This window comes from Notothenia rossii (assembly GCF_949606895.1).
Source record: "Notothenia rossii genome assembly, chromosome: 7".
Lineage (NCBI taxonomy): Eukaryota > Metazoa > Chordata > Actinopteri > Perciformes > Nototheniidae > Notothenia > Notothenia rossii.
Window position 1 is genome coordinate 76,992,773 of NC_136905.1, and position 15,762 is coordinate 77,008,534.

Genomic DNA, 15,762 nt, shown 5'->3' on the forward strand with positions numbered 1-15,762 from the left:
TCTCCCTCTGATGTCCAGAGGGAGATTAGAGAACAAACGCAGCGAGGAATGCGGAGCCACAAGAAGCTCAGGATTATCAAGTGAGTGCAGATGACAGCGAGCAGCAGATATCTGGTAAGGGAACGCTATGGTTCCATATTCACACGCACAAACTCAGACTTTTGATGCTAACGCGCTCAGTCACGATATTTCAACACCCGGATTCCTTCAGTGTACAGCAGCTCCACATGAGTGGGCTGGAGGCATGTGACGGCTGGTTTGTGCAAACTCACACATCGCTCTGGTGCGTGTAGACCCGGTCGAACAGAGCCTCCGGAGCCATCCATTTCACGGGGAGACGACCCTGCAACAACAGAGGCACAACAGAACCGCTCGGTCAGCAGAACCATTCTGTACAGAGCAGACCCAAAAACATGGACCCAAAATCACAGAGTTCGGCTCCGTCCTGCCGTGACACCTTGAACTTAGGCTCGCCTGTCTTATAAACCACATTCATTTACAAGGTTTAAAGTTTTTAGAATATGAGTGTTTTTTTATAACTCATCCAGCTTGGTAAACTGAACTCTTATGGCCTCTACATGCTTGGAAATCTAATTTATAAATAAAAAGTTTGTTTGTTTTCATTTTATTGAGAATAAATTCCTCTAAAACAGGGGTGTCAAACTACATTTCATCGCGGGCCACATCAGCATTATGGTTGCACTCAAAGGGCCGGTTGTAACTTTAAGAGTTTATAAAAATGCATATATAAATATTTAATATATATAAACGTATGTATTATATTACATTATTGCCTCTGCATTAGATTATTATGGGATAGGGTAATAATTTCATAATTAACTACATCTGAAAGCAGAAGTCTAGGGCAAATAATTGGAAGTCTCTCCTGTGAGAATGTCAAAAAATGATATTTTTTTAAAAGCCAAATTCTGGAAAAAAACTGAAAATGTAAAAAAAAAGTGAAATCTTGAAGCACAAATGTCAAATTCTGAACAAAATTCATATTTGAGATGCATTGTGGGACATTTAGTTTATGGGCAACGTGCTTCTGTAAATCGACATGTAACCGTATAATAAACGTATTATATTCTTTCAGAGCTCTTGTGGGGCCACATTAAATGAAGTTGCGGGCCGGATTTGGCCCCCGGGCCTTGAGTTTGACACCCCTGCTCTAAAAGGTTGTTCAAGTTATTGAACTTCTGATAGACAATCCATTTTCTATAACATAATAATATTAAATCAGACAAACTATTTATTTTAAGAGCTGCAGAATATTTATGGTTTGGCAAAAATATCCCTGATCTCACAATCCCTTCTCTTTGTGCGAGGTAAAGCTTAAAATAATTAGCAATTTCTATTTTCTTTCTGACAAAGAGACATTCAAGAATGACACTCACGTTTGTGGTCTTTTTGTAGTAGTCTATATTGTGCACATCTCTGGCAAGACCGAAGTCGGCAATCTTCATAATGTTGTCCTCTGTCACAAGGACGTTTCTGGCTGCCAAGTCTCTGTGGATACACTGAGGAAGGAAGAAGACACGCATCAAACACACGGCCACACAACAAATTGCAGACGCAGACACACTCTCCTACAATTGGAGGAGTGTACCATTGTCTGACAACTCAAACAGCATCCTAACCAACAACCTTGAAACTTTAAACAGTGACATTGTCTCTTTTTAAAGCAGCTGCGCAGTCATTTTCTCCTGTAACTGTTTTTTTATGTTTGAAACTCTGAACTTTAATACAAAAAATTCCTAACCGTGGTTACGACCTTCAAAGTGTTGTCAAAATGTTTCCTCTCATTTTAGCTAACCCTAAACCTAATTCTTGGCTAACCCTAACCATACCTGTTACTCATTCTTATTTAACACAAATAATTTATAACAAGCTAAAATAGATTAAGACAGGTATAACATAAATATAAAAGTTACAGTGCAGTGTAAGATATACATTGTTTTTTGATTGAAACCACATTTTTTTTCTAATTTCTGTATTTTCTTAGGATTAGCATTCCTCCAGGCACAGATACTCAGCTCACTGAAACAGCATTTGTCTATCAGCATTAGAAAACACAGCGTCATGGCGACTGACCTTCTGCGAGGCGAGGTACTCCATGCCTCGGGCCACCTGGTAGGCGCAGGACACGAGGTCTTTGAAGGTGAGCTGCTCGTCGGGGATCTTACAGGTGTCGAAGGAGTAGTCCATGCCCGGGGGCCGCCTCGCCCGCAGGTACTCCCTCAGGTTGCCCTTAGAGGCGTACTCCACCAGGACGTACAGAGGCCCTGAACGCAACACACAGCACAGGGTCACTTTCAGCACAACACTTCATATATTGTGTTAGTTATCTCCTCTGTAATGCGCTGTGGTCTCACCGTCCTGTGTGCACGCTCCCAGCAGGTTGATAATATTTTTGTGTTTTCCAATCATCTTCATCATCTCCATCTCCGACACCAGGTCTGACAAGTCTTTATCCGTGGCGTCATCTGAGGAAAACAGAAAAGGAATAAAGAACCCATGATGAGGCACTTTATCCACGGGGACAAAGGATAATAAGTCATTCATTGTTGTCATCAGTTCATTCATTGTTTATTACAGTAAAGCAAAGAAAAGCAACGCAGAAATCAACAGAAGAAGACAGGAAGTAAACACTAACAGGAACAGAAGAAGAAGACAGACAGGAAGTAAACACTAACAGGAACAGAAGAAGAAGACAGACAGGAAGTAAACACTAACAGGAACAGAAGAAGAAGACAGACAGGAAGTAAACACTAACAGGAACAGAAGAAGAAGACAGACAGGAAGTAAAACACTAACAGGAACAGAAGAAGAAGACAGACAGGAAGTGAAACACTAACAGGAACAGAAGAGGAAGACAGACAGGAAGTAAACACTAACAGGAACAGAAGAAGAAGACAGACAGGAAGTAAAACACTAACAGGAACAGAAGAAGAAGACAGACAGGAAGTAAACACTAACAGGAACAGAAGAAGAAGACAGACAGGAAGTAAACGCTAACAGGAACAGAAGAAGAAGACAGACAGGAAGTAAACACTAACAAGAACACAGTATGGGCTCTGACACGGAAAACTTGAACAGATTTGGACAGTTACAGAAAACCTCAATCAGTGCTGCCGTCATTTTAAGTTATGTTGCTTTTACAATTATTTTATATCAATACAATTATTTGTAAATCAATATTGTGAGTCAAGTCAATGGTTAATTTAATATTTAACCGTGTAATAAGTAGGATAATTTGCAGCGATGCAGTCATTAATGAAACTGCACATTATCCCTTAATTAAGCAGACTTAAGTTTGAGAATAAGCATGAGACCAGACAAAGCTAATTCATATGTGTACAAAGATCAAAACAGAGAGGTTCACTAACTAACCTTTCAGCATCTTCACAGCAACATCCAGCGGCTTGTTGGGCTTCTCTTTGTCGATGCCGATAGCCTCGGCCATCACCACCTGCCCGAAGCATCCCTCGCCCAGAGGTTTGCCCAGAGTCAGCCTGAAACACAAGAAAGACATTCTTAGAGCTTTGAGTTCTGCTGCTGGCAGTGAGGAGGATATTCTCCTATTTATTGTTTATTTCTGGATAAGCGAGGAGGAAGGTGTCCTTGATGAAATGCGGCTCAGATGTTTTCACAGCGCATGATGTTTCTGTTTCTGAGGCGTCTAGACGACAGTGATAAATGTAGATCCGTGGAAGCATTTTTCTTACCGTGTGCGAGGAAACTCCCATTTGGGGTCGGAGGGCAGCTCCAGCTCCGAGACGTTGGCCAGCATCGGTCCGTCGCTGGAGGAGAGGCGGGCGATCCGCACCAGCGGGGTGTTGGAGTTCATGGAGGAGTTAGAATCCAAGGACACCTGCTTGGGTGCAAAAGACAGACTGTTATAGACTCTGAACAGGACGAGATGATGAGTGTTAAAACAAACAGACAGAGGGGAAAGAGGAAGCCTTACACGACCTCTGAGCCAAAACTGAATATTTTATTAAAGTATAATAACCTTGATATGAACGTTTAAGTTAGCATCAAATCTTAAACTGGATAGTAGTTTTAATGAGGTAAAAACATATAAATATTTATGATTATGGGTCATATTTCAGTGGATCAAGTCTTTGGATCACAAAATATAACAACATTCTCAGTTTTTCTATGAATATGCATAGATTATCTTATTCAATACAAGTATATGAAAAATACTTATTTTAAAGTTAATCTAATGCCAGTGCATTTTTCAATTTTTTTTTAAGTCTTATTGGTTTTATAAGGGGCCAATAACCCAGAAATTGAAATAATAACTAAAACAACATTTTTTAAATAGTAAAATATTAACGTTTTTGAATGTAAAACGGGCCAGAGTTAACCTCCATTTAAACTTCAACAAGTAATCACATTTAAAAACTGCATTAATTATTGAGTAACTTTAAGATGGAATGATTTTTCGGTAATGACGCACTGCAAACGTCCCGTAACTCAGGACCAAAGTCAGAGCTCATTCGGCAGCTGAGTTTTTTTTTTCACACTGGCGGTGACTTTTACAAACAGCCGGCCCGTGGCAGTGCAGGAGGAAGCAGGCGGAAACAAAGACGAATGAAGGAGGGAGCAGAGGTGGGCGAGCGTGAGGTGGCGTGGACGTCTCCATCCATCAGCCAGAGCCATTTCCAAACTGCTGCCAAGCCCGCCGGCCCGTCATCCCACCACCATTTATCTGACTGCTGAGGGGGGTTGAGGGGGGGGGGGAGGACTTTTGATGAATCTGTTTGTGTCTGCCAGCTTGGCCGCTTCAGGTGGGGTCCTCAAACAAACATGTCCACTTACCAGACCCCTTCGTAAACTTCTCGGAGCAAAATGAGAAAAATGCTGTGAAGCTTACACAAGAAACAGCCCGACCACAGTTTTCAGAGGCATGAAAAGTAATATCTGATAGAACATGCCAGGGGTTTTATGGGAGATTTACTTAGAGTTATGAAAAAGAAAGGAGAGAACCGGGAGATTAGCTTTACAAAAACGAAGCAAAGATTACAGAGAAATGCAATAAGGCCTTTCAATGCACTACCTTATAAGAGCATGTATATAAAGGTAGTGGAACAGAACGATTTAGAGGTTACAATTAGAGCGTCTTACAGTACCTACCATAACCTGCTGTTATGGAAGGTATAATAAGAAATATCGTTTATTTTTAAACTTTCCAGCTAAATCCTGACTTTTAACCGCCGTGTTTGTTTTCCAAGAACTGTGTTATGACTTTCAGGTACTATTTTCCTTTCTAAAAATGCATCTTTTTGCAATTTGAGGAGCACAACCCTTCAATTATGGAGCAGGAAAGTTGGAGCTCACACAGAACAACACAGTGACTGAGAGACTCCAGCAGGGTGGAGCAGGGTGGAGAAACCCGTTATATGCATCCACAGTGCAAATGCAAGATAGACGACTTTCTGGATCACAAAGGTTGCAAGAACCCAAAGAATAAGAGTCACTGCCTGAAGACGTTATGTTTTCACACTGTACCGCATGCGTTTGAATGTAATTTAAAACTGTAATTACTTTGCTAACTAATATTGTTAATAGTATACAGCGTTGACATTTTCTCAGTTGTAGGCTGGCCTGCAAATAAAATATGTGTTTTAATTTCTGATTCAATAGAGATAGAGTTTATTTTCTATTTAATGTAATTTTCAATTCAAGTGCAATACACTTGTCTAAATGCTGCTGTGACAAAAAAATATTTTCCCAAATTGGGATCAATAGAGTATATTTAATCCAATCTATAAAACAGCGATCAGTGGCACAGATGAAAGTCCTTTGATGAGAGTTAAGCGCATTGCATAGAGGTGAAGATGAGGATGAAGGTTTATTCATTAATGTGGAGAGCCAGATAAGGATCTCCAGTCAGATTTTAAAAAGCACTTTGCCTTTGTTGGACATTTCCTAAAATCCTCAAGACTTTCGTTTATTTCCTATTTTGGTTTTGAACAGGCCTCGATTTATCTTGTCCTAGTTCTGTTTGGACTTGGATTTGACTTGGATTTGATCGCGGTTCATCCTGAACTCCCGAGAGACAATGCCGTGAAGCCTTCTGCCGTCTGTGGCGATGCAGCTGCTCCACTTGATGTTTCTCGCCAAACAGTTGAGGGCCGAGTGTGCATTACAAGGAGTGAAATCTAAAACTAACACTGACAGTCACACGAGGGCATAAATACCCCTGAGCTGAATCTGCTCCAAAATAAATGTGAACACATGTCAGCAGAGTGATGCCTTCCAGCGTCCGCACAACGTCATCAAACCAGCGGGACAGCGAGAGGCAGATAGACGCACAATAACGTTCTCGGTTTATACTCTGAGCTTGGGTGAGTCCTGAGCTGTACGCCATTCTTCTTGGAGAATTACGGAGATTTCAAAAAGACACTCTTACATTACATGTTGTTAGACACTTTTATCCAAAGCGACTCACATACTCAATACTGTAGTCAATCCCCACAGGAGCAATTTGGAGTGAAGTGTCTCAGGGACACAACGACATGCTGACTGCAGTGGGGTTTGAACCTGATCCCAACACCAACACTCAACCCACTGCTGCACACGCCTCTTCTGCAGGTTTCTCAACGTGGCACTGATATACTTACTTACTAATATTACTTTATATTTCCACAACTCTCCATAGCTATTTCCTGGTGCTTCCTTGGGTTAAATATGTTACTCCTTCCCTGACTATTAAAGTAATCTAGATTTTGCTGCTGAAAACAGCATCTGATGCAATGTGAGTTAAACAGGGTCCTGCACTGTCTTGAATTGTTAAGGGAATATGTTTTGTGGGAGAAGAAGGCCTAATGTTCTCATTATTTCATCGTATTGGAGCAAAGTAATTACAAGTTAAGCTAAAAGCTAAACTAAACAGACAGGTAGAGAAAAAGAGGGGGGAAAGTGTGTTCGAATCTTGTATCTACTTTCTGTTACCTGTCTCTTAAGGGGGAACTTTGACAGTTTCTGCACGGGTGGCGTTGGCAGCGTCTTCTGTGTTGTCATCCTCATGCGGCAAAGCACGACGATGACCAAGGCGAGGATGAAGAGCACGCAGCCCGTCACGTAGATGAGGATGTCTGCGTAGTAGTCCTCCTTTTCAGCGCTAACTGCTTTGGCAGGAGGAGGTCAGAAACATGGGATGTCAGAAAGAATACAAGCACTGAATAATGCTAACAACTTTTCTTACACTTTTGTTATCCAAATCTAACTTTAGCAAAAATGACTTCTTATTGATTGAAGAGAAATGTTGCTTTGCTTAGTAGCACACTTCACAACGTTATTTATTTTGTATGAATAAGATCTATAAATCAAACAGAAACAGATCAGCCAGCTTGTAGTTTCATTCTGCAGCAGGTAATTGCACCTGTGAAATGCTTCTTCGCAGGGAGGTAATTACTGTGTTGAACACCTCACAAAACAAAAATGTCTTTAAATTGCCTCGTTGCCTTGAGACATTTAAACAGATTATCTGCCCCGATTAAAAAGCTCCTTTCAATGGAGGCTAGATTGCATGTTCTGCTCATGCAATGAAAGGGGGCAATGACACAGTTCTAGTGCGTTTAAAGTGCGCCAACAAGTAACAATCTTTCATAATGTACGATAATTACATCAAAAAATGAACGATTGTGCTACTGAGAAAAGCAAAAGAAAAGTACAGTTTCAATCACAATTTCAGGGAGTTTTTAAACATTTAAGGTGGAAGAAATGGACGACAAAAGACCCGCGGAGAGAAGAGGAATATACCTGGAATCACCGTCAGCCAGGCAGAGTGGTAAGCATAGCCGATAGAGTTCCCTGCCAGACAAGTGTACTCGCCCGCATCCTCAAAAGACACATTGCTCAAGAAGAGAACCTCTAGCTCCTTATCTGTAGTGTTAATACCGGCCGTCTGTGGAGGATCAGAGGGGGTAAAAAGATGGAAGGAGAGAAGAAAGAGAAGAGATATCATGAGCCCAAAGCTTCTTAGAGGAAACACCAAATACATCCTGCAGGAAAGGACAGGAGTGCGGATTTGAAGGCAGTGCTGCTTTTCTTCTGCTGACACCAACACCTGAAAAACACCCAAGCTGCACCGTCACCAAGCTGCGAAAAAAGCCTGCTGGTTTAATCTAAATCCACACACAACCTGAAAGTTGTCACACTGCGAAACATATCCTTCTCATCAAAGTAGTCTTTTAAGATCTGAAAATGAAAATGTTTGACATTGCATCAAGAAAAGTTTTGAATTAACTAGTTCCAAGAATTTGAAACAATCTGCTTTATTCTGGCTTCTTACAAGAAATTGGTAAAAAGGTTTTGTAACATGTTGAATTATATTGAAAACTGTTTTTGATACTCTTACCCCAATGCCAGATGTTATCCCTTATTTAGGAAACCATACATTTAACTCTCACTATCAAAAAAATACTTATTTAAGACGTTACACTTTGCAACAGACAATGGATAGTGATAGTTTTCTCTTATTTGCTGCTTAAACACGAGTGAGTTCAAATCAAACCAGCTTAAATTCTGCCTGGCACCAAAGCAAAGCAGATCCCTTCACCAGCAATTATGGCAGCTCAATGGTGTAACGGCAACATCAAACTTGGAATATAAGATGTTATTTTTCAATGTTTTTTAGCTATATGCATTTGTATCTTTTAAACTTTAAGTCTTTTCTTCTAGGGGTACCTCAAGGATCGACTCTGGGCCTATTGCTTTTATGTAAAATGTAATTGAAATGAACTACCGTGAATAGCTTGTCCAAGATTTTTGTTCAATTACATAAAAAATAATATAAACATTTTTAAGCTTAACAAACATATGTTTAGTATTAAAAGGACAAACACTTACAACCACTAAAGACACAGTATGGTCAATTATAAATAACCTTGAAATTAGACTAAAATGAAGTCCCTGCTGTTGTGGCTTTTCCCCTTTGACTAATGGTTAGTGCGATGACCAGTGGGGGAGTTTCAAACCAGTGTCTGATGTGGCTTTGTAGGGGGTTTGGTGGTGGGGGTCTCTTACTCCCAAGGGCCTCAGTAATGAACAGTGACATCCAGACCCAGTCATGAATCAGAGCCCTGCTGCAGTCTCTCATATGGGCACATTAATACAACTGGAGAATGCACTCTCAGTGAAATCAATACCACTGTGTGTTTGGTTTTCGAGTCTTTTTTTTTTACATGGGGTTTTATATATGCATGTGTGTGTAAAAGTGGTGGGTCGGAGAGCAGGAGACTTTTTTTTTGTCGCAGTAATTTAAAAGGTGTGTTTGTTATTGATCGGGGAGGAAGACAAAGTGGCACTGGATGTTAAAATGGATCGGAGCTACTAACTAACAGAATGGGAGAATATAAACTTAATTCCTAGCAGAGGAAATAGTGTGTGTGTGTATGTGTGTGTCAGTTAGCTCAAGTGTGTGTAGATCTGTTTTTTTTTTGTCGCAGTGATTAAAAAAGGTGTGTTTTTTTATTGATCTGGGATGTTAAAGGGGATACTAACTAACACAATGTGAGCATATAAACTCAAATACCAGCAGGGCAATGTGCGTGTGTATGTGTTTATGTGTGTGTGTGTGTGTGTTGTGCTATTAGCAAGCCAGTAAGTCTATCAAACCCACAACCGAGAAGAGCCCCGCAGAGAAGAGGAGACACAGCATAGCATCAAATGTGCTGAGGTGGCAGTCCTTCGGAGCTCAGGATTTACCTGGTTTGTGCACCATGAGCCAGAAAGCGTTTTCCGACCTGCCTACAAAGTTTGAGGCGCGACACCAGTACTTCCCGGCATTTCTCTCTGTCACGTTGGACAGTTTCAACTTACTGTGGGCCTCAGTTTGTCTACTGTCAAAACTCTGTAAAGGGAAAATGCAGAGGCACGGTGAGGCCTTTACAGCAAATTCCTGCAAGAACACATGTAGAGAACATAGATGCAAACCTGGAGAAAACACACACACATATATACACACACACGGTGCCAGTTTGCGAGCTTAAAAGCATGAAACACATACACACCTTCTAACTGTCTATTTGGAGATTAAAGGCATTACAGTATGTCAATCTCACCGAAACGTGTGCGCTACGTTCCTAAACACACACTTAGACTTGCTCACACACACATTGCTCGTGACAGGCACTCCGGTAGAGAAATTGCAGATGAATAATTAAACGGGCTAAACACATAAAGGAGAAAACATATCATGTTTTATGGTTGCTTAATGAACATCCAGGGCTCGGCTCCAGACGCCCTCCCTCTCCCCTCCCCACGCTGGGCCGAGCCGCTCATCGTTAACTCTTTTTCCAGGCATCAAAAGAGCGATTCAGGCATTTCTCAAAAAATATAAAATCATGCATGACCCCCTCCTCCCCCCAGCTGCATTTAAGTTATACGGTGTATGCCACACATGAGATGTCGCTGAGAGTCTGAATGAAATGTGGTGAGAGTGTAGAGAGAGGCACACACAGATCTCAGTAAATACTGTTTCAATTATGTGGTAGTCGAAAATAGAGCGTGGAGCCGCGGTCTAGGCTTGCTTTCCCCCCCCCTCTTTCTCTCGGCCTGTCTCCCTCCTCCTCGTTCTCCCCGTCTCTCCTCCCTCATTTCTCTCTTGTTTGAGTCACTTTTTTTTTTTAAAGTCGCGACGGTAATCTGATCTACAAAACATTTGAATAACACTGTCAACAGGGCTGATGACGTCCTGATCACTTTTTTACTTAGAAGCTTTATCAAAATGATATTTACTTTAATGTAAGTGTTTAATAGCTCATTCTGGTAGTTTCATTTAGCTAAATACTGTGAATAAGAGCCTTTTAAAGGAAAAGTTAAACATTTAATTAGTGTGCTTTAGAGGTGCTGCTATATTTTTTTACCCTTAGTCAGATCCAGGATAGCTTTTTTTTTTTTCTAACCGTCAGCTACCATGGCAATACACTTGATTAAACATATTTCAAACTGTTCCTTAGAGTTGAGGTGGTTCCTCTAACGCCATGTTTAATGTGTTTTCCTTGATATATTTCCCACAAATAACCTTCTACTTTGGTGCCAACCGTTCACATTGTAAATATATTTTATATTCTTTCTAATAAATGATTTTCTGAAACAGATTATGAAGCCAGGATCTGCTGGGGCGATGAGCGTCGCTTGTGCGCATGAATGTTATTAATTAAGGCTTCAACAGCAAAATAATCCATCATTGATGCAACCAGGTGTATAACTCAGTACTCTCTTTTACCTTGATATCATTATTTTTTAACTCGCTTCAAGTCACTGCTGAATAAAGTAAACCTTTGTTTGAAAGCTCAATCCATCTTTTAGGAATAGATGTTATGTTGCTGATTTCATGTCTCCTGCTTCTCTCCCTTTGTTATTTTCCTGTCTCTTTCTCCCTGCTCTTGTTTCTGTTTCACCCCTTCTTATTTATTTCTCTCTCATTCCTTCTGTCTCTGCCTCTCCATCTTTACCCACCGCTCTGTCCCACATTCCCTCTCCCTGCTGACTTTGCCCTTCCTTGTATTCCTTCACTCATTTTTTCCATGGCCTTTTTGTGTGCCTCTTCCCTCTCTCCTCCTCCTCCTCCTCCTCAAACCACGCGACGCAGCACATCTGACGGCAGCGCCGGTTAACAGAGCCCGTCTCTCTCCCTGTGTTGCCGCCACCACGGCAGTTAACTTAGTCCAAACCAGATGTTTGTTTTATTCCCTCGCTCTCTTGAGAGGCAAAAAATAAGAAGAAGGGAGACGCAAAATAAGAAAGCAAAAGGCCTTTTTTTTCGATGGGAGTCTTCCTCTGTTCACCCCAAATAAAATAAAAACACGCCTCGCAGTGGGTTTAGGGTGGTGTCCTCCTCGGTGAGGAATGCTTTCTACTCTATTCTTGAACACCAACACGGTCTGAAGAGGTGATGAGACCTCCAGCAGTTTCTCTTTAGCAGGAGCAAGCCCTCCTAAGTCTATCTGTCGCCTTCCCCACTGTGTTTATTTAACCTTTATTTCACAAGGGAGTGCTTGGGATTGAGAAATGCCTTTTAAAAAGGGCAACAACATGCAGCTCCAGGACAACATTAGAGGCTGCAGACAAACAAAACATATATGATAAACCATCTGAAAAGTTTACCCAAAAACACTTATCAGATTAATGCAAAATCAATATATAGATAAAGGTCAGATATAGAAACTCTTTCGTAAACTTGTGTATGTATAATTGAAGAGTTCATTCTAGGAAAAAGTGAACACATCGGGTTCAATCAACAACACCAATCAATCGAAGTTGATTGAAGCAGGTCTAGCCTAAAAATGTGACCTTTAACGAGGTTTAAGGCTTTTTTAAGGGTGCTCCTATATCATAAATGTTAGCTTTTGTTTGTTTTGTCTTCTGACATTTTCCTTCTTTAGTTTGCCCTTTGGCTAATCTTGCAGAGAATCGAAATAAAGCTGTTTATGTTTTTGTTTCTCCTATTATTTGTTTTTAAATCCAATAAGTAAAGTTCAGGACTTTTAACGTAACACATATCTGATGAAATACATTTTTAAGAAATGTAAATATATACAATCATTGACATTTATCATGTTGGTAATCCTGTTGTGGTCCTGCTATGGAAATCAAAAGAAAAAATTCCAGCTTTAATGAATGAATTTAATTACTACATAAACGAGTTGCCTACATTATTCAGGACAGTGCTGCAAGTAGGTGTTAAAATGCATGATCTCCTGTCAAAACTGAAGCAGTGCAGGTACCACGATCAGAAAATCTGTAGTGTGCTTTACGGTCATGTTTTTTGGTTAATGAGTGAACGTTTTCTCTATACAGTATGCTGCAGTAAGTGCAGGTGAGGCTTTTCCTTCAAGCTCTTCAATTATACGCTGCAGTGAAAAGAGCCTGCGGGCCCTGCAGACCCTCCTACTGTAAAACTCATTACATGAGACATTTAGGAGGGATTAATGATGAGTGAAATTATCATAAAGTGCTGCTGTGCTCCCGGCCGGTGCTCATTAGAGGTGTGTACCGCAGACCCACCTTCAGGATGTTGACGTAGGGAACGCCGTCGGTGCCGTAGCGGCTGCCGTTGACCTCGATGTGTTTGAGCCACTGGATGTGCGGCTGGGCGTCGCTGTACACCTTACAGTGAAACTCCACGTTGCTGCCCACCACCACCGACTGATTGGCTGGGAGGCCGGCCTGCAGGATGGGTCTGTGGGGGGAGCGCTCTGTCGGAGAAAGCACGGAGTCATTAGTCATGCTTGGGAGTTATGCTGTAGAAACTTCTCTCTGGTGTGTTTTTAGCGCGTTTTAATGTATTCCTTGTTTACAGGAGCAGAGTAAATGAGTGAGGGCTGTTTACCGAGCACATCCAGTTGGTAGGTGTGGGTGATGGCGCCGTACTTGTTCTGCACCACACAGGTGTAGTTTCCCCGGTCTGACGGCACGGCGCTCTCCATCACCAGACTCCACTGCTGGTGTCTCAGCTGAGGGGGGGCAGAGAGGAGGGGAGATGTCAGGATTTGTTGTCATAACACAGATTGATGTGTGAGGACACGGAGCTCTTTTTTCAATAAATCTCAGGGTGAGCTTAGTGTGTCCGGACTGATAGAAGACTGCTTATTATTCCATCTATTATAACATGCAGTATCAAGTTAAGGTTATTAATAAGATTAGATCAGATGTACTTTATTTATCCTGTGTTACAGCAGCATGTACAAAATACATTGCACATGAATAAAAAACAACATTAAAGAAGCTAGAAAGATATCAATCTATAGAGTACGTAATATACAAATAAACTGTAAGAAATATACAGAATAAGTCAGAAATATACATTGAATACATTTTGGGATTTATAATCCTTAACAAGAATAACACGGGAGCAGTTTGGAAGATTAGGAAATATGCAACCAAGATACACTTAGCAGATCCAGATCAATACTGTACACTAATTCACAAGATGAAGCTGAAATCGTTCACAAACAAATGAGCACTCTTTCCACAAAGAAAAACCAGTATAACAACTTAAACTCTCTGTAATAATTGGATAGACGTGATGAGCAGAAAACATGGTCAACGTCTTGATGGGAAACATTTCGGTGTGCCCACAGACAACTGAGATTAAAAGGATTCAGTGTGGAGAGGAAAGTCCACTCTGGATCAGATTTGATAAGAAATCATTTTACCCTGAAGAAATGTGACAGGATCTATTCAGTAATTCTCAATATGAAAGATTGCTCAACAGGCTGTAAAACGAAAGATGGACAGGAGCCTTAAAAAGAATGCCAAATATTTGATTTAAACTAATTCATATAAAAAAAATACTCATATGGGATTATGCTGATGAAAAACAGCTCAGAAAGTCTTTTGAAATTATTTCCATCAGTGATGGCAGGCAGCCTTTTCTTTCTTCTTCTGCACCTCTAAAATTGGTTCCACTGTGCCAGTCAAGAGCAATCCTCTCCCGGAGAGTCGAGGGGTACATTTTGTGTAGTAATTGAAAGCAGGTGTGGCGGCAGAAACAGACAGATAATAACTTGACAGATTCAGAAGCTGCTCCGAGGCAGAGAGTGAGCAGCACAGCACAGCGAGAACACAGAACCTGCTACGCATCGCTGCTGGCAGAGAAACTCCGCGGGCCGACCTCCACGGCGTGAGTGGAAACATGCAGACGCTTACTGCTGCGAGACAAGCGTGGAGTGAACTCCTCCGAAAGAGGTCAGAATGACTAAAGACGGGAGTGAGTGATGTCAACAAAGAGGCTTTTCAGGGTGGAACACTTAACATCACCTGCGTAGGAAAATGTGCTGACGCAGAGTGTTTTCTCAAACGTTTAACCCCACGCGTTTAGGTAGGAGGCCAGCCATTCACAGAACGTATATATTTGTAGGTTACGTCCCCCCCCCCCCCTCCTCCTCCTTCTTTTTCTCCCTCTGTCTTACAGTACACACTCCTTAACTCTCTCTTGGAGGCACATGCGGAAAATAGTGTAACAGTGTAAATATTATGCCTGTGTGTGCTTTCTGCAGTTGCATGGTAACGTTGAGCAGGCAGCCCGCTCCACGCTGGCAAATGGTTTTTGAGAGCGGCTGGCTCCACCCAGTCTACCCCTCTCAGAGCCGGGGAGTCAAACTGAAGTCAATGGCGGCTCTCATGAGCAGATGAGTGACGCCTTATGCTGCGGTCGCTGAGCCCGAGGAGAGGGGGGGAGGCGAGAAAAGAGGCGACGTGTGAGGAGGGAAGAAGGTGGTAAAATACGAGCTGAAGTCGATGCTCTTTAGAGGCCAAGACCACCAACAGAAACAGAGAGAGACTGTGATCAGAGTTATGGTTTATTTAGGCCTCCATATCATAACAAAACCTCATTCACTGACAACTTAAAGAAGGGAAAGTACATTCACTTCTTCTGAGGCGCTTGCCTATCCAACTTCTTCTGACAGCTGTACTAACTGTGCAGATTCTGATTTACAGTAAATTAAACTTCTTATGACTATGGTTGCTGTCAGGAAATAAATCTTCTTTGTTGCTACTCATAATGTCACAGCCTGTTTTAGCTCAATGTATTTCTAATACAATCTGCAGAGGAGTATTTCATACTAAAAACAAATCTTCAACAGGAAAGTCCCCAAAACAGAGCTTCAAAATGTATCCGGGCACACTTTATTATTATTTTTTTTATATTAACAGTTGTTAAAATTTGCATACCAGCCAAAAGTAATAAGCAATTTTCGATGCTTTTTGTCTTAGACTTGTTGTTAACTTATCTTAAAG

The 15,762-nt window shown here is 41.3% G+C and overlaps 2 protein-coding genes across 10 annotated transcripts in view; one reads left to right on the forward strand and one right to left on the reverse strand.

Moving 5' to 3' along the window:
* Positions 1-15,762, forward strand: part of cfd (complement factor D (adipsin)) — a 217,072-nt gene that overhangs the window by 11,148 nt on the left and 190,162 nt on the right. The gene's annotated exons all lie outside the window — the stretch shown is intronic.
* The window catches only part of fgfr3 (fibroblast growth factor receptor 3), a 70,312-nt gene that overhangs the window by 9,915 nt on the left and 44,635 nt on the right, over positions 1-15,762 (reverse strand). For 2 of the 9 annotated variants that reach the window (XM_079692291.1, XM_079692287.1), the window contains exons 6-15: positions 13,352-13,475; positions 13,027-13,217; positions 7,777-7,921; positions 6,967-7,139; positions 3,729-3,877; positions 3,394-3,515; positions 2,376-2,486; positions 2,095-2,285; positions 1,398-1,520; positions 273-343 (exon numbers count right to left, since the gene is read on the reverse strand). In XM_079692291.1, the coding sequence (XP_079548417.1) occupies positions 273-343; positions 1,398-1,520; positions 2,095-2,285; positions 2,376-2,486; positions 3,394-3,515; positions 3,729-3,877; positions 6,967-7,139; positions 7,777-7,921; positions 13,027-13,217; positions 13,352-13,475 (1,400 nt within the window). Of the gene's footprint in view, positions 1-272; positions 344-1,397; positions 1,521-2,094; positions 2,286-2,375; positions 2,529-3,393; positions 3,516-3,728; positions 3,878-6,966; positions 7,143-7,776; positions 7,922-9,723; positions 9,869-13,026; positions 13,218-13,351; positions 13,476-15,762 lie in introns of all 9 variants that reach the window. The other 7 variants (XM_079692290.1, XM_079692288.1, XM_079692292.1 and 4 more) reach the window with 6 other exon arrangements.